Source organism: Neopsephotus bourkii, unplaced genomic scaffold, assembly GCF_033783945.1.
Source record: "Neopsephotus bourkii isolate Nb327-2 ecotype Australia unplaced genomic scaffold, CSIRO-AGI_Nbou_v1 NB_196, whole genome shotgun sequence".
NCBI lineage: Eukaryota > Metazoa > Chordata > Aves > Psittaciformes > Psittacidae > Neopsephotus > Neopsephotus bourkii.
In genome coordinates this window covers 913,237-939,748 of record NW_026900709.1, presented here as the reverse complement: position 1 = coordinate 939,748, position 26,512 = coordinate 913,237, and the positions used below count along the sequence as shown (strand labels likewise).

The 26,512-nt window shown below is 41.8% G+C and overlaps 5 protein-coding genes across 16 annotated transcripts in view; 2 read left to right on the top strand and 3 right to left on the bottom strand.

Moving 5' to 3' along the window:
- PMS1 (PMS1 homolog 1, mismatch repair system component) overlaps positions 1-2,675 on the bottom strand; it is a 46,322-nt gene extending 43,647 nt beyond the window's left edge. For 2 of the 6 annotated variants that reach the window (XM_061376209.1, XM_061376246.1), the window contains exon 1: positions 152-390. In XM_061376209.1, coding sequence (XP_061232193.1) covers positions 152-348 — 197 coding nt within the window. In that variant the 5' untranslated portion in view covers positions 349-390. Of the gene's footprint in view, positions 1-151; positions 393-2,031; positions 2,053-2,563 lie in introns of those variants that run through there. The other 4 variants (XR_009728915.1, XM_061376227.1, XM_061376237.1 and 1 more) reach the window with 4 other exon arrangements.
- Positions 2,676-3,002: 327 nt separating this feature from the next.
- Positions 3,003-8,230, top strand: ORMDL1 (ORMDL sphingolipid biosynthesis regulator 1). Of its 2 annotated transcripts, XM_061376498.1 has the most exons (4): positions 3,003-3,025; positions 4,045-4,238; positions 6,045-6,196; positions 7,410-8,230. In XM_061376498.1, the coding sequence occupies exons 2-4, from the start codon at positions 4,065-4,067 to the stop codon at positions 7,543-7,545; spliced, it is 462 nt and encodes a 153-aa protein (XP_061232482.1). In that variant the 5' UTR covers positions 3,003-3,025; positions 4,045-4,064; the 3' UTR covers positions 7,546-8,230. The 2 variants fall into 2 exon arrangements, with proteins under 2 accessions (XP_061232482.1, XP_061232476.1); XM_061376492.1 differs by lacking the exon at positions 3,003-3,025 and having other exon boundaries at positions 3,131-4,238.
- Positions 8,231-9,389: 1,159 nt separating this feature from the next.
- On the top strand, positions 9,390-18,038 carry OSGEPL1 (O-sialoglycoprotein endopeptidase like 1). 6 transcript variants are annotated; one of them, XM_061376441.1, is made up of 9 exons: positions 9,390-9,491; positions 9,777-10,003; positions 10,634-11,036; positions 11,899-12,103; positions 12,187-12,335; positions 13,122-13,252; positions 13,392-13,463; positions 14,534-14,640; positions 17,904-18,038. In XM_061376441.1, the coding sequence occupies exons 2-8, from the start codon at positions 9,792-9,794 to the stop codon at positions 14,622-14,624; spliced, it is 1,263 nt and encodes a 420-aa protein (XP_061232425.1). In that variant the 5' UTR covers positions 9,390-9,491; positions 9,777-9,791; the 3' UTR covers positions 14,625-14,640; positions 17,904-18,038. The 6 variants fall into 6 exon arrangements, with proteins under 6 accessions (XP_061232425.1, XP_061232433.1, XP_061232441.1 ...); XM_061376449.1 differs by having other exon boundaries at positions 14,534-14,635; positions 17,904-18,007; XM_061376457.1 differs by lacking the exon at positions 17,904-18,038 and having other exon boundaries at positions 10,634-11,021; positions 14,534-14,870.
- On the bottom strand, positions 17,763-23,264 carry ASNSD1 (asparagine synthetase domain containing 1). The gene is made up of 3 exons (XM_061376376.1): positions 21,783-23,264; positions 19,248-19,429; positions 17,763-18,093 (listed from the first exon to the last, which is right to left on the bottom strand). Exons 1-3 carry the CDS (start codon positions 23,262-23,264, stop codon positions 17,853-17,855), a joined length of 1,905 nt encoding a protein of 634 aa, XP_061232360.1. The 3' UTR covers positions 17,763-17,852.
- Positions 23,218-26,054, bottom strand: ASDURF (ASNSD1 upstream open reading frame). The gene is made up of 4 exons (XM_061344256.1): positions 25,917-26,054; positions 24,510-24,563; positions 23,912-23,987; positions 23,218-23,357 (listed from the first exon to the last, which is right to left on the bottom strand). Exons 1-4 carry the CDS (start codon positions 26,052-26,054, stop codon positions 23,287-23,289), a joined length of 339 nt encoding a protein of 112 aa, XP_061200240.1. The 3' UTR covers positions 23,218-23,286.
- Positions 26,055-26,512: the final 458 nt, after the last annotated feature.

Genomic DNA, 26,512 nt, shown 5'->3' with positions numbered 1-26,512 from the left:
AACCATTTTAGAGTTGGGAAAGAAGCAGGAAGGAAGCACAGTGATGCTGATACAGAAGTCATATTCAGTGGCAATGAGATCTACTAGCAATATGAAAAAAGGAACAAAAAAACCTTCTGAATTATAACCTTGCCTTTCTGATATGACTTACTCTGCATCCCGAGACAAGTCAGTGTATTTCTGTGCCTCTGTATCTTTTACTTGAAGATGCCTTGTATCAAAAGCCAGTGGAAATACCTGTTTTTTACCATTGAAAACACTTCCAAAGGTTCGTAAAATTCCTGCATTATTACACAGATACTCTACTATGAAAAGATTGTACATGGATCTGCAAATTTTTGCATGCATTTCTGTTTAAGTACCCAAGTAGACACAAGAAAAATCATTGGTAACCTTTCTAGACTGACACAAAGAACTCAACCACAGTTCTTCGTGTGTGTGACGAACAGGGGATAAACAGCATTGCTAAGACAGCTCTTTGCACCCCAAAAACACTTCAGATCTGGGTTTCTTCTCTCCACAGCACTGCTCTTTACTAGGTTGTGTTATTTACATTAAGGGGTAAAGAACCCCAGCAGTCCTGGCTTTCCCATTCATTCAGTCCAAGCTATCTGCTGGACAGCATAGCGCACTCAGCACCCATCCCAAGGATATGAGCATGTGTGGAGGAATGGAACAAACCCAGATTTCCTCCCAATACAATCAGGTTACAGTGGGGGCCTGCAACCAACTCCCCAGAGCACCACTATCCTGCAGGGTGTATGCAGCTGATACAACAATTACAGGACACTTCTCTCTGCCTTGATGTCCTTCTAAGGGCTGCCACTCTTTAAACATAAAAGACAAAAGCAAAAACATGGTTACCTGGCAAAAAAATGGTACAGTGTTTTGAAGAGGAAGCAGCGTTAAAGTTTTTTAAGAACTACAAAGATATTTTCTCTTTATACTTGTTATTTATATTCCAAAGGGAGTTTGCCTTTCATGTGGTAAAAACATCTGACAAATCATTTGTTCCAGCAAACAAACTGGAAAAGGAGCACAGAATAGGGCTACTGAACACAGACCAATATTAAATCATGTACACACGTTCAGTGAGGCAGGTTTCCCCACACAGTCACACATTATACAGGGCTCCCATGTCAAGTGCTTCATGATTTAGTAATGACAAGTACCAGATCGGAGCTGGATCAAAAGACACTAAGACAATGGAGGGTGTTAAGACAGAAACATTAACTGTCTATGAGGTGTTACTGATGCAGATGGTTTGGGAAAGAAACCAGCTCCTGGACTGCCCTCCCCTCCCCTGGACCCGAAACACCCCACGCAGGGTCCTGCACCGACTGTTCACTGGATGGCAAAGGGAGGACAAAGCCATGCTGGCCACATTTCAGGGGCACCTGCTGGTACTTGCTACCTATGTAAATACATCCAACCCTTGATTACTTTCAGCTAAAAGAACACAGAATGGTTTGAGTTAGAAGAGGCCTTAAAGCTCATCCAGTTCCAAAGGGACACCTTTCACTAGAGCAGATTGCTCTGTGTCCAGCCTGGCCTTGAACACTGCCAGGGATGGGGCAGCCACAGCTTCTCTGGGCACCCTGTGCCAGCACCTCAGCACCCTCGCAGGGAAGAACTTCTGCCTTATAGCTAATATTAAAGATACATATTTCAGCTCAAGCCATGTTACTATTATAACTCCTCACTAGGCAGACATACTATAATCTGTGCTCGTTGGGAAGGCAGTGGTTTCTGTCCTTGACCATCATAACTGAATGCAATCCGTTTACCCCTCTAAGCAACGTGAGACACCCCTGCAACAGGGGCTCTCTGGACAGCTATAATACTACACAACAGCAGATAAAACTGCAGCCGAAACCTCCATAAACTTCACAGTCGCAGCCTCACAGATTTGTAGGGCAACTCCCCAACCCCCCCTCCCACAGCCACCTTCCTCAGGAGTCCACCGGCTCGGTGGAAACGAAAGGGACAAAAGGTGCAGATAAAACCCGCGGCGGTCACACTTGAGTTTACCTAAAACCACACCAACAGTCCCCTGTTCCCGGTTCCGCTTTTCATTACAAAAAGCACGGGGGACTAAGCTCACATCGCCGCCCAGCGACGAGATGAGGGGAGATGAAGGGAGTTGAGGGGAGAGCCCGGCGTGGCGACTTCGGTCCTCACGGGGCCTAGTCCCGCACGCAGAGGGGAGCGGGACGCCGCACCCAGCCAGGCCCAGGCCTAACCCTAGGCCCTAGCCCGTCCCTGGGCGGCAGCGGTTCCCGCTAAGGTGAAGCCAGCTGCCAGAGGCAAAAAGTGTCCTCGCCCAACCAAGACCCTAGGGAAGGCAGCAGCCCCACGCCCTTCAGCCTTTCCCAGGCGCCCGCCCCCCAGCAGGCTCCGCGGCTGCGCTACCGCCGCACCGTGCCGCCCCACTCCCTGCTAGCCGCTGCTGCCGCCGCTGCTGCCGCCGACGCACGCCACCACCCGATGGGCGGTGCGGACGGTTGGCCGGGCCCCTCCCCTCCGCGGCAGCCCTGCCCACGGGGCCGCCGGCGGGTTCTACCTGCGGCCCGCGGCTAGCGTTCCGTTCTTGCTCCTCGGTGGCTGCGGTCAGAGCGCGGCCCGGGGGTGCCCGGAAAGGTGGGGCTGCGGTCGAGAGGCGGAGGGCGGGAAGATAGGCAGGGTCGCTACTTGTGCTTACGAGCAGGCCCCGGGGCGCTCGGCGGCTGCAGCCGGGCCCGGTGGGCTGAGGCGGCGGGCGGATGGGTTGCGGGGAGTCCGCCCGGTGCGTGGCCGGAAGGGAGGTGTCTGTGCGGGGAGGCGAGGGGTCTTGCTTTTTCCGTGCCGCTGTGAGGGACAGCACGGGTCTGGCGGCGGGTCCGTGTGGTTAAGTAAGAGGAAAGTTAGGGCAAGGTGGAAGGTAACGTGAAAGTGTGTGTGCAGGTACAGGTACTCGCGCAGCGGCGGTGCTGTATCCTAGGGGTATCCTAGGGAGGGAGGAACAACCTCACTTCACACATCTCAGGTAATGTGTTCCCTGTGAGTGCACGGCTTGAAATACTTTGCGATTAAGTATTGATTAAAGTCAGCACTGTCACGGTTCATTTTCAGGTTCATCACATCTATTTTTACAGTCCACAGTTAATATTGCAAAATACTGCTGTACTACCAGCACTTTGTGGCACTGAGCCAGTGTAAGAAACAAACTTATCAAAAGCAAGCTATTTTTGTTGTTTAGCCAGTGCTTAGTAGATTGACTTAGAAGGAAGTTAAAAAGTCTCCATCCCAGGCCCATAACAATATAAATAGTCTCACAGATCACGTGAGTATGAAATATGCATTTTTTTTTTTATAATTATCAGTACAGATTTTAATACAGTGTTATTCACTGTAAGTTGTCTATCTCCTGGTGAAATCAGTGTTATGAAATTGTTCGTTATATCTCTGTGTATGGCTATCACTTAGAAAACCCATTGGCTGATTTCATCCAGATTTGAAAGATGGAAATGCCTGTCTGAAAACTAGCAGGTGGGGAGAGGAGGAAATCTGCACTCTTCTGCAAGAAAAGCATCAATCAGCCCTTGTTCTTTATAGCAGTAGGTGGCAGGGCAGTTGATATACACAGAATTCTTCACTAGCCATTATGTGAGCAAGAAACAGGAGGAAAATTGATATGAGAGGTGGGTAAGGACTGCAGATATCGTTGTGGATGGAGAGAAGAATTTAGAGGGCAAGAGTTACAAAGCTGGATTTCTTAAAGGTTTGCAACTTTAGGTAACGAGCACAGCTTGCTATTCTTTTTGAAATGTCCCTTCTGTAGCAAGATTGTGGGGTTTATTTGTTTGGGCTTTTTTTAAACAAACTGTTCCTAACAGCCCTTTTTGTTATAACTTCTCTATAAACAATACTTTGAAGATTTTGAGGTACATCTTGGCTTATGCACTGTTTTGCTGCTACACCTGCTGATGTAAAACAGCCATTATCCAATCTGAAACCTGTACATGTTAAGTACTGTCTATAACAGTAATCTCAGTCTTCAGACAGATTTGTTCTATAGGGTAAAAATGAATGTAGGCGTTGCCCACAGCGAGGTAAATCCAAACACACGGGTGATGAACAGTCGTGGAATGTGGCTGACGTATGCCCTCGGAGTTGGCCTGCTGCACATTGTCTTGCTCAGCATTCCTTTCTTTAGTGTGCCTGTCGCCTGGACTTTAACAAATGTGATTCACAACCTGGTAAGTACCCTCTCTTGTAACAGAGTTTGAGAAGTTGTTCGTGCATACTTATTTTTAGTGGCAGGAGAAAAATAGCCAAGTTGTATGGATAATGAAATCCCATCTCTGCTTGGCTTATCCACAAATGAGCTGGCTGTTTTGGGGAGGACAAGTGATGTATGAAAAGAGGGGCATAATCCAGCATTTTATGTCATACTTGAGGTTTGCTAATACAGCTTTCTAAGATTAACAGCAAAGAAGCCTTAACAAAATGATAGCTTCTTCTGTATTTAGGAAGATGATCATTCACTTTAAAGGCTGAGGTGGAATAGTATCCTCTTGAATCCTGTGAAAAATAAAATGATTTTTATTCAAGCTTTTTATTTTTGTAGATACATTTAAAACTAATTGTAAGCATCAGTAGAGCATTGTGTACGGTATTGTTGTCAGCATCAGACATACCTGTCTTGGGAAGGTGATGCTTGGCAGAGACGAATATTACTAAATATTTCCCAAATGCCTTACCGAATTCATCATAACAAGTAGCTATAATGACAACAGGGATGAGAGCATGCACTGGCAAGTACTAGTGGAACCCTAGAAGATAAGTATAAACTGCACTTTTGCGTATTTCAGTATTTAAATTGTACTTTTTGGGAAACAAATCTTTGAATGGTTTGGCAAACAACAAAATCTTGGATTTCCACTACTGGAAAACTCTTAGCTGATGTTGAAAGCATTTCTGGTGCTCCTTTCTGCAACTACCAGTGCAAAACAAAATATCAAGTAAGCATATGGGTCTGTTCTAAAAGTGCCTTCTTGGTTTAGGTATTAAAAATGAGATGCTGCAAACATCATTAAGCAAATTAATGAATTTTCTTAGGTTAACTGCAGGCGGGTCCAAAATAGAAAAAGGGAAAATAATTTGAAGTGACTTGCTCAGATTTCACTTCATTTATATGAATTCAAAAGAAACTTCTTTTTTTATATATATATATATATATATATGTATATATATATATATATATATAAAGCTTTCTATAATGATTTCTGTATGTGCATAAGAAAGGACCTGAAAGAAAGACAAGGAAGTCTTTGATACTTTCTGATAGAGACTCTTGCTTGGAGTTGATGTGCCTGCTTTGATAGGAAACAAATGTTTATTAAATCTGGAAGAGGATAGATTCCCCTGTCTGAAATCAGTAGGCCCACATTGATCTCTTGGAACAGGGCACGCATGGCATGTTCCCATCAGAGAGAAACAATCACAAGTGAAGTCCAATGTGGTAAAGAAGAAGCAGCAAAGAGATGGACAGATAAGACTTAACAGCTTGCTGGTAGTCAGCTTACAAGTGTTTGAAGCTGGTGTGAGGCTAAGAAAGCTTTAAAATTCTTGTAATGTTGGCATTATTCGTAGCTAGATTTTGCCTTGTGCAGACTCTACCTCCTTACTCAGTTAACACTGTGTTAGGTAAGTGGTAATACACTGCAGCAGCCCTGAGCTTGTGGCAGTACTGGTTAAAATTGTCTTTATTTCATGCAATTTTTTTGTCATCTCATGTCAAAGACAAGGCAGTGGATTGGATGTCACACAGACTTTGGCTTTAATTCTGACTGTGCCACTGACTGCACAATCTGGGGCAAATCACATCTTCTCTCTTCCCTCCTCTGTGATAATTTGTCATTACAGACCAGCAGCTTTTGAGAATGCTGAGACCAGGCTGCTTTTACTCTGTTTTTACAATGCATTGAACAATGTAGAAATTACTAAAAAAAACAAAACCCATAGCTAAAAGTGCCACTGTGTTCCCTTTTCATTTTCCCCAGGGAATGTATGTGTTTTTGCATGCAGTAAAGGGAACTCCTTTTGAAACACCGGATCAGGGGAAAGCTAGGCTACTAACACACTGGGAACAACTGGATTATGGAGTACAATTTACATCTTCAAGAAAATTCTTCACAATCTCTCCTATAATTCTGTGAGTTCAAAACTGTATTCTGGATTAACTGAATTATAAAATCATGGTTTCAAAAGCTGCAAATGGGTTGCAATTTACATTGTAAAAGCATTTTTTTTCCCCCCACTTGTTTGTGTGTTTCTGCATCACAGGGATAGGGAGCACATGTTTACAGGTTACCAACAGTCTTTCTTCCTGCAGCTTTTGACACTCCAGTTCACTCCTTTGGCAAGTGACAGCATTTATTAACACTTTAGTGACTTGTGAGTACTAGGGAGTATGGCAGCCTTCACTGAGTAGGGTCCAGGATTTTGCATGTCAGTTCTGCTTTGTACAGATTGCCTTGTGTTTAAATTAGTTGTGTAAATAGATGAGAAATGCTACCCTGCCTGTCTCTGTTGACAAAGGCATGGTGTGTAACACCACCTATTTAGTATCCAACTTTAAAAAGTCTTTCTGCTTTTCCTTGAAGGAAGTTGTCCACTTGCATGGTGGGGAGGCAGGGGGGAAGATCCTGCATCATGTTTAGGAAGTTGTTTTTGTATTTGTAACACTTGTGTATGGTTCTCTTTGTGCAGTAATAATGCATAAGTAGCTGAATCAGCGTACCCCAACAATGTGATAGCCTTATTTCTGTGACTAGTTTTTGCAAAGAGCGAGATGGAATTATTAGCTCAAAGTGTAAAGAAGTTGGTAGTGAATTTGATTTGCTGAGGCACATTTTCTTATTCTTGCAGTTGAACAGGTTGTGGACTAGCTTAAAAATAGTTCTGGAAACATCCACCAGATCACAGTATCATTTTAAAGTCATACCTATCACAGATGTGCTCAGTATAACAGATTTTTGCACTGAAAAATGTCAAATGTTTCCTCGCTCAGCTTGGTAGGGTAGCAGAACTGCAATGATTTTGGTGTAAGTGCTTAAAACCCATATCATAAATGAGGCTTGTAGCTGTAGAAGTCAGATTCCAGCTTGAGGGGTGGGAAGAAGTGCTGGAGGAAGACACCACCTGGGAGTTGCTTTTCACTGCTGTGAGAAGGGTAGGAAGAAGAGGTCCATAATTGTGCTGTGGATATTCTAGAGCCCCTGGTGAGATACTGAGTATAGGAATAGAAAGGCAATTAACCAGTAAATTAGTACTGATTACTAAAGCACTTTCTTCTACTTAATTTTGTTTGTTTGTTTTTCAGAAAAGGGTGTCATCAGCTAAGTTTGCTCCCTTTTCTACCACAGGTACTTCCTGGCGAGTTTCTACACAAAGTATGATTCAACACACTTTATTCTCAACACGACCTCCCTCCTGACCGTGCTCATCCCCAAGCTGCCACAGTTGCATGGCGTTCGAATCTTTGGCATCAATAAATACTAAGCAGAAGGTTTGACACTGACCGCCCCTGACATGGCTGATGCTGCTCCCCAGGGGAAGGAATCGAGTAGTCTGCTATGCCTAGTGTCTAATTGTATTCAATGAAAGATGCTTTTACAGCTGAGATACAGTTCCTGCATCCTGCAACTTTGTCTGGGATGAAAGTTGAGTTTGTAAGAAGATGCCTTCAAACACCTACACGTGAATTGGTAAACGTTTAGAAGAAAGATTTCCATGAAGAGCTGGGCAGGCCCAGCTCTAAAGTGAAAACCCACTGAGACTATGTATGCCTGCATGATGCAAGTGACCTGTAAGGAAGTAACAGCGAGTATTATCTGGAAGTAGAGAGCAGTGTTTCGCAAATACCCAGTCAACAATAATGCAGATGGTAACTTTACATGTAAATCCAGGATTCTCCACACACAGACTAGTGAGGCTGTAGTCTTAGGTTGAGTGAGAGTACCTAGTTTCTGCTGTGTGGATTGTAGGTGGTTGTACTTGTTCCTGCATTGTAAAGGTTTGTCTTGCAGTACGTACTGTGACAGCCAGCATAAGCTGATGGGATCAGTCATGCCTTACCTGTTCTTGTGATTATTCTTTTGTCACAGTGACCAAAAAAAGTCCTTAAATGTCAGCTCGGGGGACTTCTACATCAACTCAATAGCTCAGTTTATGTATGCTTTTAGAAGCTGACACTGTTGCGTTGATCTCATTTGCTTGCCAGGATACTGACTTAAGTGGCACATTCTGAGACGCTGAATTTTCTTTCATGGTGTGAATTTTTGACTGTTTTCTGACTGATCAGTTATTTTTCAGTAGCTGAGAGATGTATGATGGTGGGGGAAAGGGTGGTTGCTGCTGCTGGTGGAGGAGAAGCTGCTCCATTATAGAGCAACCAAGTTGGAACACAGAAGAGAAACATTGTAGGTCCTGAGTTAGAATAGAAGCCAAACTTGAAGTAGGTGAATAGGCAAATCACATGGACTAACTATGATTTTGCAGAAAAAGTTATAGATAATTTGCATGTCTTAGAAATGTGGGGGACGCTGTGTTAGGGTATGGAGTAATCTTGTGTTTAATCAACTCTGGAATTAGAGTGAAAGGAGGTACGTGTAGAGCTCTGAGCATTTAATTTCTCTGTCTTGGAAAAGGATGAATATTGAAATCTGCCAACCAAAACCAGCTCAGGTTTGACAGAGGGCTCTATTTAAGACTTCATTTACATTTGGGTTGCAGTGACAGCTGGAAAAAAGTTAAAATAAAGCCAGTGAGCTGGAAAAAAGTTAAAATAAAGCCCACAGTGGCATACTTCTGTTCTTGCAAGGATAATTTGCTGGCTATTTACTTTCTTGATAAAGATGCTGTTAAAAAAAAAAGGTGATGATTTGGAAGTAATTAATTCTGTGTGGTGGTTGTATGTACAGTGATACCTGTCTAATTCGTGCATACTGACCCTGGAGAGGCAGTGTCAGCCCTTTGACAGTCCCTGTTCAGTGTGTCAGTGCCGGGGCTCTGAAGCACTGACGGAGGTTTGCCGCCACCGGGCGGTGATGACGGGCGTTGAGCGGCTATGGGGCCCCGGTATGGGGCACGGCCCTGCCGTTTCGAGGCTGTAGGAGGCTCTCGACGTGCGGAGCTGACGCGCCCGGCCGCGCCGGCTGCCGTGCCGCTCGGCCCCGTGGGAGGCGGCAGCGCCACGGGCACCGCCCCGTGACCTGGCGGTGCACCGGAAGCGTGCCGCTGGGAAGAGGGAGGGCTCGAGGTGGAGGTTTATCGCGACAGAAGGGTACGGAGTGGGTGCGCGGTGGGGCAGGAGGGATGCGTTGCCCTGGCGGAACGGCGGGCAGAGCAGGACCGCACCTGCCGCCTGTACCCGCTACCTGTGCCGCCGGCCCGCTGCGGGTGGAAATGAGTGCTTGAAGGTGGGGCAGGAAAGAGGAGCCTTGGAGGTCAATTTGCAGAGAGCTGGGCATCGAGGACTGCGGGGGGCTGGGGTTAACGCTGTGGTTGGTGCCCTGCCTCAGGGCTGCAGGAGCACCGTGCACTGCAGATGTGGGCGAAGAGCTCCTCCTGAAGCGTGGTTGAGATAAAGACGGTAGCGCAGAACTTTTTGTGGGGTCTTAAATATCGTGTGCGATCGTTCAGAACGTGAAAAGCAGTACCACCTCTTCAGGAAATTGGAGCACATGCTTGAAAACCCTCCAGCGATAATAAACTGCTCAGTTCCTTTTTAGACATAACCACCACCAATGAACAGCATTGCCAAAAGCCTTCTGAAGTCGGCTAAACACGGCCGAGCTGCGTGGTTGAGAAGCAGATCTGATCCCTCTGGAAAACGGCATCCTCGGAAGCTGGTTCTGGGAATCGAGACGAGTTGCGATGACACCGGCGCTGCAGTGGTGGACGATGCCGGCTGCGTTCTGGGGGAGGCGCTGCACTGCCAGAAGGAAGTCCACTTACAGTAAGAACATACTTCTCTTGGGGCTTTCCCCTTATTAATGATTTTGTTGTCATTCTTACTTCCAGTATCTTCCTTATAAAAGTCTTCTGCAGAAAACCCAGTAAATGAGTAGGTGTAAAGACTACCTTGGGCCAAAACACATCCTGGCAGAGATACTGCTGTGGGTAAGGAAAGAAATGCAGTGCATTTAACAAGTTTACTCCAGTATTTTCTTTCAAAAAGAGACTGATATAGCTTGAATCGAAGGCAAAATCATTATTACTGGTAAAACCACCAAATGTCTCAATTTTCTAAAGGGAAAATGAATCCAATATAGGCATTGGTGGCTAAGTACTTGGACTGACAAGTGAGGGGCTGTGAATATTGAGCAGACATTGTTTTGGAACAGTACTGAGATCTGCTTAAGAGTTATGTGTGCCCAAAAAGGGCAAGTTACAGACTTTTCTGATCTCCCAGAGATAACTACGTTCTCTTCAGTGCAGAGATGCCCTTGACACTAAACAAGGCAATTGAGAATGTACTGAGGAGACAGGCAAGGTTTGGTGAGGTTTAGAGGTGTTTGAAATCTGGTTTTGTGCCATCCTGTCTGTTAGGAAATACAAATATATGGTAGTTCTTTGTTTTTACCAGAACAGGTGGAATAATTCCTGTGGTGGCACAGCAGCTTCACAGAGAAAACATTGAGCGAGTGGTAAAAGAGGCGCTTGGTACCAGTGGCGTTTCCATACCTGACCTCACCGCTGTCGCCACCACAGTCAAGCCAGGACTTGCGCTGAGCCTTGGTGTGGGGCTGCAGTACAGCCTGGGCTTAGTGAACAAGTACCAGAAGCCGTTCATACCCATCCATCACATGGAGGCTCACGCCCTGACCGTCAGGCTGACCTGTCACCTGGAGTTTCCCTTCCTGGTGCTTTTGCTCTCCGGAGGCCACTGTCTCTTGGCAGTAGCACAGGGAGTTTCAGATTTCCTTCTGCTCGGACAGTCCATAGATATAGCACCAGGGGACATGCTGGATAAGGTAGTACTTCTTTACGTAAGCAAATCTAGCTTTTTTTTTTAATTGCCTTTACACTAGAATATAGTAATACTGTCATCAGCGCATGCACAGAAATACAGTGCAGTATAAGGTTTTTGGTTTTGTTTTTTTTTCCTATTTTGAAATGCCATACATTTAATACACAACAAGCTCTTAAAAATCTACATACAACATCAATTGTAACATATGCAAATTGATTTTTAGCAAATAGACAACGTCACCAAAACTGGTGTTGGAAGCTTCATGGACACCCATTATACAAAGGATTATTATGAATTTGAGAAGATGGATAGAGGTGTTTTAAAGAATGCTGTCAGGTGGAAAGCAATACATATTAAACAATTCTTACTGGGTTTCTTGTACAGTTTGAAAAGCCTGTTTTGGCTTTCAGTATCAAAGGTTGCTGGGTCTTGGGTACCATCTGTAAAATTGAGAACAAACCTAAAAGTGACCCAACAGAAGCAGAGTTGCTAAACAGTAGTTGTCTGTATTAATTGAAAAAGTGAGGGAGCAAGTAGATCAGAGAGGGGGTTGTTGAAGGTTGAAACCAACTTTGTTCCTGTTTATCTGGTAACACAATATGACAGTCCATGTGTGTTTCCTGTAGCATAAAAATTAGGTAATTAATGTTTCCTGCAAAATTTGTTGACCTCATGTCTGCCCAAATTGTTCTAGAATTGCATTTCTAATTAAAATCCAGCTGGTGTATGCCTCATCCTTATCACACCCTGTTTGTAATTGCATGCTGATTGGTTTTGTGGTTGCAAATTTTATCCCACACACTACAATACAGTGATGCAGTTACAGGAGGAGTTGATGTACTGCTCTGTTCCAAGTCTGTTGTTTATTATCTCCCTAGGTAGCTAGAAGACTCTCCCTAAAAAAGCACCCTGAGTGCCACAGCATGGCTGGGGGCAAGGCAATAGAGCACTTGGCTCAGACTGGAAACCAGCAGCAGATCATGTTAAGACTTCCCATGCAACAGTATCGTAACTGTGACTTTTCCTTCTCTGGACTTCAGAACATTGTCAATAACACCATTACACAAAAAGAAAAAGAAGAAGGTATTTTTAAACAAAGTCAGATGTAAACCATGTTTTTGATGATACATACTCAGGAAAACCCATTTGATCATGCATTTCCGTAGGTATTCAAGAAGGTGAGATCCTTTCCTGTGTCAAGGATATTGCTGCTGCTGTGCAGCACACAGTGGCTGTGCATATTATGCAGCGGACATACCGAGCCATGCTGTTCTGCATGAAAAATAGCATATTGTCATCAAAAAATGCAACTTTGGTGGGTATACATTCCCCCCCCCCCCCCCCTTTTTATATGTGGCTGTATAACATCATTTGAAGATGGACATGCATTGCTGTACTTTCTCCCTTGACAAGTGAGGAAGGTGTCAGTATGTACTGACAAAATACCAGGGTTAAAGTAACAGTCATATAAATATTTACAGTAAAGTCTTCCATGGTTTGGTTTTGAGATAGACAGTAAAAAAAAATCTCTGATTTGACCTTTCATAATAATTTAGGTTATGTAATTTGACCTAGTCTTCTCCAGTACTTGATAGCTGTTCTACTTACGGTTTTATTCATTTATTCATGTTATTCATATTATTGTAGTAATAGGACAAGATGTAATGGTTTCAAACTTAGACAGGGGAAAGTTAAATATAAGGAAGAAGCTTTTTACTGTGAGGGTGGTGAGGCACTGGCACAGGTTGCCCAAGGAAGTGATAAATGCTCCATCCCTGGCAGTGTTCAAGGCCAGGTTGGACAGAGCCTTGGGTGACGTGGTCTAGTGTCCCTGCCCAAGGCAGTGGGGGTTGGAACTAGATGATGTTAAGGTCCTTTCCAACCCTGACTATTCTGTGATTCTGTTAATCTTAGTATAGTAAAGCTCAGTTATCATACCCTTTCTGATATGTTTTCATTTCCAAAGATGCGTTTTAATCTTCAAACATTTATTGCTGTCTTCAGAACTTCATCTGATAACAATTTATTTAAATAGGATGTTGAGAGTGACCAATCAGTACTTTTGAGTTAATGACTTCTTTCTTTTTGCAACTGCTCTCAGGTTGTATCAGGAGGAGTTGCAAGTAACCAGTATATCCGAAAAGGTCTACGGACTTTGGCACATGTAAATGGTTTTGCTTTTCTGTGTCCTCCTCCAAGGCTGTGCACTGATAACGGTGTTATGATTGCATGGTAAGAGTTGTTTCTCTTTATGTGTATTTCTCTAATGCTCTTTAAAAGCTGACAGAGGCAAGAACTTGTGTTCATGGTGACTGAACAATGTATGTATATTTATGACATAACATTTTTACGTAATTGTTTTCTTGCTTAGGAATGGCATTGAAAGGTTACGTGCAGGACTCGGTGTTTTACACAGTACTGAAGGCATCCGCTATGAACCAAAGTAAGTGACTCAATTTGTTCAACAGCCTGTTTCTTCGCTTACTATGGCCAATGAAAGTGGAAGGAGGTGGAGACTATAAAGAGTAGCAGAGGTTGATGAGAAGTGTCTTTGCAGTGCAGGTAAGCTTTAAAAGTTACCAGCACTCCCTTTTCAATATATGAAATGAAAATGATGGTGTCTGGCATTTGTGTGTTTTGGCTCAGAAATGTCAGTTACCATTGTATCAGTTCCATGTGTCTTCCCATTACTATTGTGGGCTGGGAAAACTGGAGCAAGTTAAGCTTTTCAGTCACTGTAGACATAAATCAAGGTGCTCCAAGTCAAACTCGGTATTTATAATGATGAATCAATTAAAAAAAATAGCATACAGCATCTGATCATACTTTTTTTTTTTTTTAGCTGATAATACTGATTATTTTGCTAACTTGTTAGTTAAGGCTTGTTCTATGGATTGAAGTAGATCTAGGCTTAAGGCCAAACAAAACACTAGTATTTCAAAGTACCAGCTGGCCTTAAATTTGAATTATTTTTTTTTTACTCCTTTCATTTCCAGGAAAACAACCTTGGATCTGTTTAACAAAAAAAAAAAAATCCCTTGTTTTGTAATTTTCAGATGAAAAATTGGTAAAATACTCTTCCTGAAAAATAATTCGTTTTATCTATCTCAGTGAATAAATTACTAAGTTTTATTTGCTGTATATGTTGTTTAAGATTATAACAGAAGATACTTGTGAACGTCTAGTGTATCTTGCATTCATCAGTGAGATGCAAACTGAATTATCAATTAAAATCAGAGTCTAAAAAAGTCATCCCCCAAAACAGCTTTGAAATCACAACTGTCTCTTCTCCTGAGTCTGGAATGACTACAGATGCAAACGTGTCCTTAATGTAAAGATGTTTCTAGGTGCAGCTTCAGATTGACCATATTAATGGTCACACAGTCTTACAGTGAAGGCAGTCTGCAAAAATACTGTGATTCCTGTGCTCGTATAAAAGTCTGTGACTGTGCACATCTGTGCGATGCAGCAATAATGTTATTTATTTTTAGCAGTAATTCTGTTGTTTTCCAGAGCTCCCCTTGGAATTGATATTTCAAAAAGAGTTGCAGAAGATTCCATCAAGGTGCCAAGACTAAAAGAGATACTACAGCTGGCATCTTAAAAAGTAGCTTGGTAAAGTAAATGCAACTATAAATTGTTCACTAAAAACTTTTTCAATGATGTTACATTTACTGACAGCAGTTGGTTTACAAATGTTGAAAATCACCTGTCAGAGAAATAAATGCTGTGTGGTGTCACCAAAGTGATTCCAGTTACTGTTCCATAGATGTCTAAGAGTTCTAGAGATTAACACAACTAAAAATTAAGTGTACTTTTTAATAAATATAAACTTACACAAATGAAAAAATCTCCATTGTTTACACTTTGTAACTTATTAAGCTTTATATAATACCTACTATATTCTAAAATTTAACAATGCAATATATAATTAATGTGAGGTTTGTAATTTAACAATATGATACATAGTTTATGTAAGGTTTGTAATTTACACTACGTATTAAAAAATCATACCTTCTACAACTGAAAAGTTACAAAAAGTCAACGTGAGAGAGCACAGATTTTGAAGATCTCAGTGTGTACTAGCTGTGCCAGTACAACTGAGTTTCAGCAATACCTCATTTTCTGTTGGTCATGTGAGAAGCCTGTTTTTGTTTATACAAAATAATCCTTTGGGGGTATGGGATCTGTGCCTTCTAATTTTCTCCTTTTTTTATAAATTGCTCAGTAAAGCTGATCACAGTGTAGGTCAGCTGTTAAGATGCAAGTTCTCAGTTCTGATGTGAGTAACAGGTTATTTGACCTTGCCTTTTGATAATCATGAGATTTATTCATGGCAGTGGTATTTACTGGAATAAATACTTTAAGTAAGTACCTCTTCATTAAGAGTTTCCTAATTGATAATGCTTTTGTTGAAAACTGCCTTTATTTAAATACAGACAAGTAACTGGGATTTGTGGGACAGTTATGAACAGCCAGACTTGCCTGGGTTTTGTATTTTTATTTTTTTTTATTATTATATTTAATTTGAAGGCAAGATGTAACAAATCAAGAACATGCATTATTTTTTCTCCAATACTTAATTTCTGGGAGAAAAAAAGCATTGGAAGAGTACGTAGTATCTACATTTTGTTATGTAGCATTTCTGGAGTGGTGTTTTCATGGGATTCAACTACAAGTAATTTACCTTTTGGTAAAGTTTTTTATCTGTAGTGTTAAGTAGTTTATCTTCTTGGCATAGCAATACATCATTTAATCATAGACTCACAGAATAGGTAGAGTTGGAAAGGACCTTAAGATCATCTAGCTCCAATCCCCTGCCATGGGCAGGGAGACCACACATTAAACCATGTCACCCAAGACTCTGTCCAACCTGGCCTTCAACACTGCCACATTTCATAGGCCCTGTCCAGCAGTATGTTTATACATGTGGCTCACTGATTTCAACATAGATGACACTGAAACAATCAGTGAGCAAACCCTTTTCCTCTCCATATTACACATAATCTCTCGGCCCAGCTTTTCGTGCTGGTTGTACCTTCCTTGGGCTCAACAAGCCATTCAGTCTTGCTGCTCAGAAGTCTCCCTGATTCCAAAATTTCTGAACAATGAGGAAGAAGAAATCCCTAAAAAGCTGTTTTGTGAGACAATAAATACTGATAAAATGCAATTCAGATTTCCCATGAAGGACGCAGCCTTCTGGAGATGGAGTGATTCCAGTGTGTCTCAAGCCTACCAAAACTACTGTTGTTGGAACCAGAGCTTGATTCTAACACCACACTTTCTTGTGTGATACTGTAAATACAGTTAATGGATCACTGTTACATGTATCTCAACTAAGAGTTTACACAGCAATAACTATTTTCTTAATTAGAAAAATACTTAAAGCTGTTCCGAAACACATACATGGGAACAATGCCCCAAGTAATTATGTCAAAGACTTCTTTAAATCTAGGAGATGTCTTGTACCAAGGACTTAGAAATTCTGTCATACCAATTTCCTGGCCTACCTCATTACATCAAAGGAAACAGATCAGTCCGAAAATCTGTACTCAATGAGGTAGATTTGTACAACTGTAATGGAATCAAATCTAATAAGAATCAATAACGTAAGAGAGGCCTACATTTGGTCTTTATTACAGGCATAACACATAAGAAAAAAGAAATGGGGTTGGGTTTCTTTGCTGCAGGAAGAGGTTGGCTAAAACAATGCAGCTCTTGTTATCTTTAGAGGGAGCTTACAAGTACAGTGGACTTTTGAAAATCTGACCCACCACTTCAATACCACAGTGGAAGATGAGCTCTTTTGGAAATGCGTTCATCTACAGTATTTCCTGTCATCTTACAATTTTGCATGAGAGCCAATAATCTGTATGTTTTACAAGTAACGATCCCAGCCTTTTTTTTTTTTCCTGGTATAGTTCCTTTCTCTGTTTGCTTGGACAAACACAAAAACTAGAACTGTAAGGCAGCATGTTAAGTAATAAACTCCAAACTTAAAAAAACCACTGGAGAGCCCATATCCAGTCTTTCTTATATTAGCTTTGCAATCCTTCCACACACATTTAGGAAGACAAGCTAACTCATGCTTTTCTTCAGAGGAAGCCCATTAATATATTGATTGAAGTACACAATGGATGCTTTGCAACTTTACAAGTAGCCAAGCTAAAGTTGACTGAACAGGTAGCAAGCTAGGGAGCCAAGGAGGGACAATGAACAGTTTGGAGGGAACTTCCCAGTTTCTCCAAGAGCAGAGGGACCCCTGTGGACTACCAACCAAGGCAGCCCTGCAGAACTGGCCAAGGACTGCAGAGCTGCACAGGATGCCCCAAAGCACCCAGGGGGGTATGTTCCAAGCATGATGCTTAAAGCACAGATCTCCTAAGAGGCAACAAGGCTTAAGACACTCAGCTCTTTTTGGCTCTGGCATCTCAGGCCAGCTCCTTACTGCACCTTCCCTTCTAAAACTACAGCCTAAACCCCCTCCTAAAGCACAGCTGCAGGACCAGCCCTGTTCTACAACAGAAGATGTCCCTTACTGAATTCAGTATATATGACAGACCAGAGAGATCCATGCTTTTTGCACCACTGACATCAGTTAGGAAGGGTGGGAAAGCCAGCCTCTGGCTATCCTCTCTTCCCCTCCGTGAATGCGTTCACAGTAAGTCTCTAGTTCACATCTATGTGCATTACTTTGATGCTTAATAATAATGCCTAAGTATGTAAAAAAATAGACCAAACATTTTAAGAAACCTCCAGAAGATTTACTGAAATTGCATACAGAATAAATGCAACGTCTCAAGATGTAGCTTTATAGTTCATCTACTTAAAATTACTTCAGTCTGCTGCATGTGTCAGATGCTTTCTCACTGTTGCTTTCTAGCTTTGCAATCCGAGATCCAAACTGTACAGCTCTTTTTGGCAAAATGGCTGAGGCTGTGAGGCCAAACTCCTTGGCTGCAAGACGAAGAAGCAACTTCTCACCAATTCCTCGAGGTAAAGTCAAGTCAGCTTTTTCCAAGATGGGCAGAGAATTGAGGAATGAAACAACATCTTCATCAAGAAAAGGAAACCTGAAGGAAAGATAAGACATACTTAAAAGGTTTTTCCCCATGTGTAACAGTTTTGGTTTTCCCCTTTACCACATGCAAAGACTTCAGAATCTGTGTCAATTCTTAACTATAGATGTACCATTAATGTTAGTGTCCCAGTAATGAGGCACATGACCAAAACAGTTACACTGTCTTGGAGAAAGCACATGTAATATTTATCATGTTTAAATTCAGAAGTCTGGAAGTTTTCAAAAGTGAAGCAAAGAAAAAACAAGCATCAGAAATACTGGGTTTATACAAAACAAAAACTATAGAGAAAATCAGAAAAAAAAACATTGGCAGAGCAAGACAAATATAAATGTAACACTTCAAGGTCATTTCTAAGTATTACCATATGTTGTAGGAAGCGAGACTTAACTTTGACACAAAAATATTTACACAACAAATTCTGACAACATCCTGAACTCCAGGCATTCAGATCTAGCCACATGCATGATTAACAGCACTGCCTGTTCTCCACTCCAATGGTTTTGTTTTGCTAAGCTGAAAATGTGCAACCAAGAACTGATTTGGAAAAACACTGGCACAGAGATCATGCAAAAAGACCTTTCATGCACCTGAATGGCCTATGCTACTGGGCTATACCCAAGGAATTTTTTGCAAGTAGCAAGTGGTACCATGAAGGAAGTAACCAAAAAAAAAAAAAATGCTGTTTTAACTATTCTGACTTAGCAACCAGGAAATACAATAGATACTGATGATGCCTTTACTGCATGGACAGGAATATGTGGCTTCTACATTATGTTGTCAGTCTCCAGAGTCTCAGAGTCCCCAGATGACCACCCCAGGACGCTTCAAAGGTATGCAGAAAGACTGTTTATCCGAAAACAATAAAATCAACTTCATTTTGCCTATTTCAGCATGTGTTGGTGCTTTTTAAAAGTTCTAGATGGAAACCCACATTGCTGCATTTCCTTAGGTAACTCTTTGATAGTACTAGAGATCACTTCTTTTAAAAAACAAAAACAAACACCCACAACACAATACATTAACAAAACTGCAACAAATTTGAGACAACAAAATGTAGAGAAGTTTCAATTAAACTCTCTGCTGCTAGTGTTAAAGCAGAATCTAACCAGCAAAACCAGTTTTGCTTCAAGTTACAACAGTAATACCTGGCTTCTTTTCCGTGGTCACCAATAATCCTGTCATCTCTACCAAGATTTCTGGAAGAAATGCGACCTAACTCCATTTCCACTTCTTCATTCAGACCCTTGAAGCCATACTTTTTGAAGCAAACACGGTGTCGAGAATAGCCAGCAAGCTGTTCATCTGCTCCAATGCCTGTAAGCACAACCTAAGTAACCAGAATAAAATAAATATTTCTTAGTATCTATGCAGGTAAATAATATGTAACATCTTAAATGTTGAACTATATCTTAAAGAGAGTAACTTCAATATACAAGGGACCTTGACACGCTTGTGAGGTGGGCTGATGCCAACCTCATTAAGTTTAACCAAGCCAAGTGCAAGGTCCTACACCTGGGTTGGAGCAATTCCAGGCACAGCTACAGGCTGGGCAGAGAAGAGATTCAGAGCAGCCCTGCAGAGAAGGACTTGGGGGTGCTGGTCGATGAGAAAATGAACATGATCCGGCTGCAGTGTGTGCTTGCAGCCCAGAAAGCCAACCGTATCCTGGGCTGCATCAAAAGGAGTGTGACCAGCAGGTTGAAGGAGGTGATCCTGCTCCTTTATTCTGCTCTTGTGAGACCTCACTTGGAGTATTGTGTGCAGTTCTGGAGTCCAACATAAAAAGGACATGGAACTGTTGGAACAAGTCCAGAGGAGGGTCATGAGGATGATCAGGGGACTGGAGCATGTCCCATATGAAGATAGGCTGAGAAAGTTGGGACTGTTCAGCCGGGAGAAGGCTGCCTGGAGACCTCATAGCAGCCTTCCAGTATCTGAAGGGGGCCTATAGGGATGCTGGGGATGGACTCTTCATTAGGGACTGTAGTGATAGGACAAGGGGTAATGGGTTAAAACTTAAAACAGGGGAAGTTTAGATTGGATATAAGGAGGAAATTCTTTACTGTTAGAGTGGTGAGGCACTGGAATAGGTTGCCCAGGGAGGTTGTGAATGCTCCATCCCTCGCAGTGTTCAAGGCCATGTTGGACGAGGCCTTGGGTGACATAGTTTAGTGCGAGGTGTCCCTGCCCATGGCAGGGGGGTTGGACTTTATGATCTTAAGGTCCTTTCCAACCCTAACTACTCTATGATTCTAAATATCACATATCCTGATGGGACGTGCTTTGCACATTTACAGAGCGTGAAAAAGTTCCAAACAAATTCACTGGAACTTGAAATAGGTTCACAATCAGGTCTAAAAGTACACAAACATATTTCTACTGATGCAAGGAAAAACACACAAAATAATGTTCTATCCATCACAAATACACCAGTTATCTTTGAAAAATGCCTTTGTTATTTTCTATTACAACGAAGAGCATTTGCGAAACACCAGCCTTTATAAAAAAGAATGCTGCTGGAGATTATGTAGTATATCATATGTTCTAAGTAGTTACACCCAGATTAATATTTGCAATACCGGGTTAGTAACTGCATTACACAATGTAAAAATGTCTTACAATCGTTGTCTACTCAGCAACTACATAAAATGTTATGAAGGGAAAAAAAACTACTATAGCTGATCCACTGCTACGCCTTCAACAGCACTTAACTATGACAGTGGACATCAAGTGTGTTTTACTCATCTGACACCAGCCAGTGGTCAACTGCTTTTTTACCTGTATGTAGCAGTAGGTAACTGATGGGGAAAATGACATTTTCGCTTTAGGTTTAGGATATGTTGAAATAGGTCATGAGTTAATAAAACATAAGATGAATTTGTATGTTTTGCAAATCTGAGATGAACACATATCATGAAGTAGATCAGTGAACTAAATCAGCTGTGTTCTGTAGTAGTTTTTAAGCAAACTACTGCATTTGTTGGGGGACTGAATGCTGTTGGTTGGGGGGGGGTTTGTGGTTTTAGAGTCTAGCAATTAGTAGGAAAGTAACAGGAGTCTCAGCAGTGGACTGCAAATTCCTGAAATTAATCACTTTATTCTTCCCTATGCAAACATACTTAATACTAACCACATGAAAATAAGTTACAAAAGGGAAAGAGCTACTTTTTTGTAGTTCTGCCATTCGATCAGACACTAATTACAAACACTTCCAAATAGTGATCTTTTCTGCCACTACTCTTTGCTATTTTGTCACAAAAATAGCACACCTAAAGAAGGTAATGATTTTACAAGGGCTGGAATGCTGGCACAAAACACAATTATTTAATAATTCATTAACATATAACTCTGAATTTGTTCAACTGCTCAATTTGGACTGAACAACTCTTACCCACTACTGGGGCTGAAACACCAAAGATGACAGATGATGGTTATTTTCCTAATCACACTGCTGCTTATTCAAGCTCAATTAAAAGCCATTCACATTACATCATAAAATAACTGAATGTAGTTTTTAACTCCAGAATTAGAGATTGTCATTACTGAACTACTGTACATTCTGCCACTGAATTTCAGAAGCCTTGTGAATATTAAAGACACTTGCTGACTTGTGAAACAACAGAACTAGTTTTACATTCACAGGTCAAGCACAAGGCAGAAAACAACAAAAAAATCAGTACCTTTGCAGGACTTCTATATGGTTTCAGCTGTCCTTGGTTACTAATAAAACCCTCCCCTCTGGAAGCAAACCAAATCGCACAGCCAATGCTGTCATCCAAGACTGTATTCAATGGATAAATTAAGTGATTAATGCGTTGTTGTCGCATTTTTTTCAACTCTTCTGGTGTAACATTGATCTCCACAAAGTTCCAGGTTCTTGAAGGGTTAATGGCTTCTAATTCTTTCAGTCCTGCCCTACCAGTGATTCTGTCAGGAACATCAAAGCAAGAGAAACAAGCACGAGTTTTAGCATCACAGTCTTGACAACTGTCTTGAGGACACGGCAGATCAAGCTGTACCTCCCCGTTGGTATGGTTTTTAGAGGTACCCCTTTGCTTAGCTTGTTCTTTCAGCATGAAAGCTACATTGAGAAGATCTATTGGTTCCTCCAAAGGTACATGTTTATCAGCAAGGGCTGCAATAACCATGGAATCAATGCCACCAGAAAAGAGCACTGCAGTATGTGCTTTCCTGTTAGACATGCTTGGAACTTCTCTTGTTTCCTGATCTTCAGCTCTAAGGAGAGATAAAACCCGTCTCTTTATGGCTTCATTTAAAACATCAATAAACTGACAAATTAACTTTTTCTTGTGCTCCTCTGCAAGAAATCCTTGAAGGGTTTCTACAGAAACTGTATGAGTAATGTTGCTAATATTAGTGCTTGGACATTGACCTGAAGCTTCAGAAATTGTTTTATTTAAGGGTATAACTGGTGCTCTGAGACACAGTTTTGATTCATTCATCACAACACGCATGTGGTTTGGTAAGTCTTTTGAAACTTGGTCCAGAACATTAATGAATATTTCTTCTACTGCTTTCTCTGTGCAGCTGTACTTCCATGGAAACAATGTTAAAGACCAAGATTTAGTTGCTGTGCAAGCTTTGAGATCGATTTTGAAAATTCCAGATGCTGGGACTTCTTGCCATTGGTGTCCTGATTCAGAATAAGCACTTACAGATGTAAGACAGAAAGCGCTGTCGACCTCATTACTGCACTGCCAAAGCAAACTACGGCGACCAAAATAATCTCTACCAAACCATAAAGTGTGTCTAGATGCTTGATAATAAATAAAAGACCATGGGCCCCGAACTGATGAAAATAGTGATAACATGTCCTCTTCACTACTGCATAATGCAAGATGATGAAACATAACTTCAGTGTCATTCTCTAGATCTCCTACATGCACTCCATTGAAAATTTCTCCATTCCAAAGGAAAATATCGCTATTGGCATTCTGCAGAGGCTGAGGAGTCAACAGTCCTCTCAAGTGAAGTACGTGACCAGAAAACAGGCACTCGTAAGGGAGATCAGGCACAGTTTTTATCAACTGCTGGCTACTATCTGGTCCTCTTCTTCTAAGATGGCAGAGTATGTCTTTGTTAAAGAAATCATGAATAGCATGCTGCCTACACAAGGTAACAATGCAACAAATACCACACATGGTGACTTCGAATTCAGATGAGCTATTTCTTGATTTTAGTCTTTTCTGAATTTTCCATCTCCTGATGTGCCTTCTTTAATTCATCTAATGTATCTGTGTAAGAAATACATGAATAATCAGTTTCATAAACTGATAAGTAGTGAATTGACAGGGAAAGAAAACTGAAGTAGAAACTGTGCATTCCAGAAAACAAATTCATACATCTAAAGTTACATATTTCTAACATTTGTTCAACCATCAATTCTCTTTATCATCCATCTACTATCTTCATAATTTCACAGATCTGTTCTTTCAAATACCTGAAGATTTCTAACTTAACCTCCAGTTAAACTAATATTATTTTCTTCCTACTCATTCCATGCAATTTTTAGGCTTTTTTATTTTTATTTAAGGGACAAACCAGTATACAGCTTCCCAAAGGGCACTGAGAGTAGCAGTTCCTCTGTGGGATAGACATTCTTCCTCTTCCTACATAACAACACTTTCACATTTATCCAATCCAGAAAAACAAGCATGTCTTAAGTCTACTCTGTATTTGATACACAGTTGCCAGCTTTTCATTTTAACACACTTTTGCAATCATTAACAGCATAAATACAGCTTTTAAATAGTTAACTATTTGAACAACATTTAGAATGCAAACTTACTTTTGCATTGAGATAGCGTTTCTGTTCTGTCTACAAGGAAGAATATGTTGCTATTGGGTTGCTGCTTATAAACTTTCTGTAAAACAAAACTAACACTGCATTAGATCAGAGCAAGAAACTCTGGCAACCATCCTGCAAGAGAAACTGATGCAGATCCACTTATATACCCCTTCATTTTTATCCCAGAAGGACAATTTCTGCCCTGAGAATGCCAGCGTTCTAATGTTATATCATCAAAAACATTTCATGATCTATCTATGACTAGTCAGCATTTTGCTTTTCCTCATACATGAGGGCTACCATTTTATTTTAAAACACATGCACATGAGAAGTAAAAATACTTCATGAAGTTTTCTGATCAACTCAAACATCTTAATTAAAGAACTCAGATAAGACAGACAAAAAATCCAACAACATACTGTGTTATGGTACAAGTGAAGGACAAATTATTCTGCCAACATCAGACCACATCTGCATTAAAATCTGTATTAAAACAAATTAAAGACAGTGTGCTCCAATTTTGTTTCCCCTCTTGTCTCTATATTTATTTATCTGATGCTAAAATGAAACAGTCAAAAGCGAATTTGTAAATACTTACCCGGTTCTTCTTCAAATTTGACAGCTCATCAACTACAACCTTCTGCTCTTTAATCTGAAAGGCAAAAGATGCACTTTGATTTAATTATTAAAAGTAAACCGTAAACCACTGTATTATAATCCTGCTAGTGAATACACTTACTGATTTCTTTTAAGACAGCTACATGCATATATAGTTGCTGTTCTCCAAATGGACCACTGAAGACAGAGTAGTAGATACAAAAAGTGTACAAACAGGTTATCTTGCAGGGATTAATATTTCTCCTACTCTCAAAAGCAATCACTATTCAGAAGCCAGAGGACCTCTAGCTATTTCTTTTCCCTCAGAAGTAAAGAAAACATGCAAACAACTAATTAAACATCAAACAATTTTAACCCAAAATTTAGCATAGTATCTACATTATGCTCTATAATCACAGGTATCCTCCAGATTAAAAATGAAACCAGCAAACAGTCAAAACTCTTAAAATGTTATTAATAGCAACAGAAGGCTTTGCTTCTGGAGTTTTGCACGAATTTCCTTAGAAGGATTTACCACTCAGTTCAACTGCACTGGCAGAGGTGGCAGGTATTCCCATTTTCTTTTACAATAACATCTGTGAAAGGTAAAGAGCAATCAGGAGAACTGTCATAAAGCCATAAAAATTACAGGATCTTGTTGGAGAGCACTTAATGCCTTTTTTTTTTCACTAGAAACAAGCAACATGTTTTAATTTGTTCTTCCTTTGTGTCTCCTGGAATGGGTGCAACGCAGAAAACTGCTAGGTTAGCCAAACTGACCATGGCATACAGAAAAGACAAATTTTCCAGCAGCTGTATCAGTATCTTGTAATTCCAATGGACAGTGTCATCTTTTGCTACAGGCTAAACCAGCCACTTAAGCATAGGAGGAATGACAACATGAAATACATGCCGTAGCTTTACAGCCTCCCAGCCAATCAAAACGCCCACTGACTTTATGCAACAAAGCAGTTCAGTAGGACTTCACAGATTTCATACTAAACAAACGTATTGGTACCACGGGAAATAAGAGCAGATTTATGAGTGCCACCCTCTGTAACAGAAAAACCCCTGGCACTTTTTGAGTAGATACAGCTCAATTAGATGCTGCAAAGAAAAGCCTTACTGACATCTCAAGCTCCACTTGGAGCGGTAATAAACAAAAGATCTCCAAATCTGCCCAGAGAGCCAACAGCGACGCCGACAAGAACAAGGAGCCCTACAATGAAAACTCAGTGCCACAGGACCCCCGATTCCTCACAGCACTCGCCCTCATCTTCACTGATCCCGCCTTAAGTTACAGGCTTCACTGGGTTCCCGCGGCAGCACAGCCCTGGACGTGCCTTAGCCCCGAGAGCACCGCGGGGAAGACGAGGGGCCGCGGCCTACACCCGCCGCCCCTGCTCACCTTCCGGCTCAGCTCCTCTTTGTGGCGCAGCCTCGCGCCCTCCTCTCTCTCCTCGCACCGCATCTCGCGGACCGCCACAACCCTCACATACACAGACGGCCTCCGGAACCACCCCACCTCCCACCACCCACAGAGCATGCGCAGACAGCGGCGCGCATGCGTACGGCCGTCCCAGGAGGAGAGCCAATCAGTGGGCGCTACTCAGCACGCATGCGCTGGGGGGGGCGGGGTTATCCGTGTCCCCCCCTTCCCCCCCCCAGTGGGTGTTGTGGTGGTAAGGCCTGAGAGTGCCGTCCTGTTGGCCCATGGCTGTTGTCCGCACGGGTGGTAGCTGCCGATCTGGTCCCATCAAAGGGTTTTCGGGAAGCCGAACGCACACAGCGAGCTGTCGCATAGCCTGTGAGGGGGCCTTGGCAAGGCCAAGGTGAAAAAGCTGTTCGGAATGAGGGCTGGAGACTGGGCCCTGTAGGGCGTGACGAGGAAAAATGTAAAGGAAAAAGGAAGGGTTTTGCTTTGGAGTTGCTTGGTGTGGGGGAGACAATGGACTAGAGTCCGCTTGTTCTGAAATAGGTCTAAGCAGTATCCTTAGTGGTAAT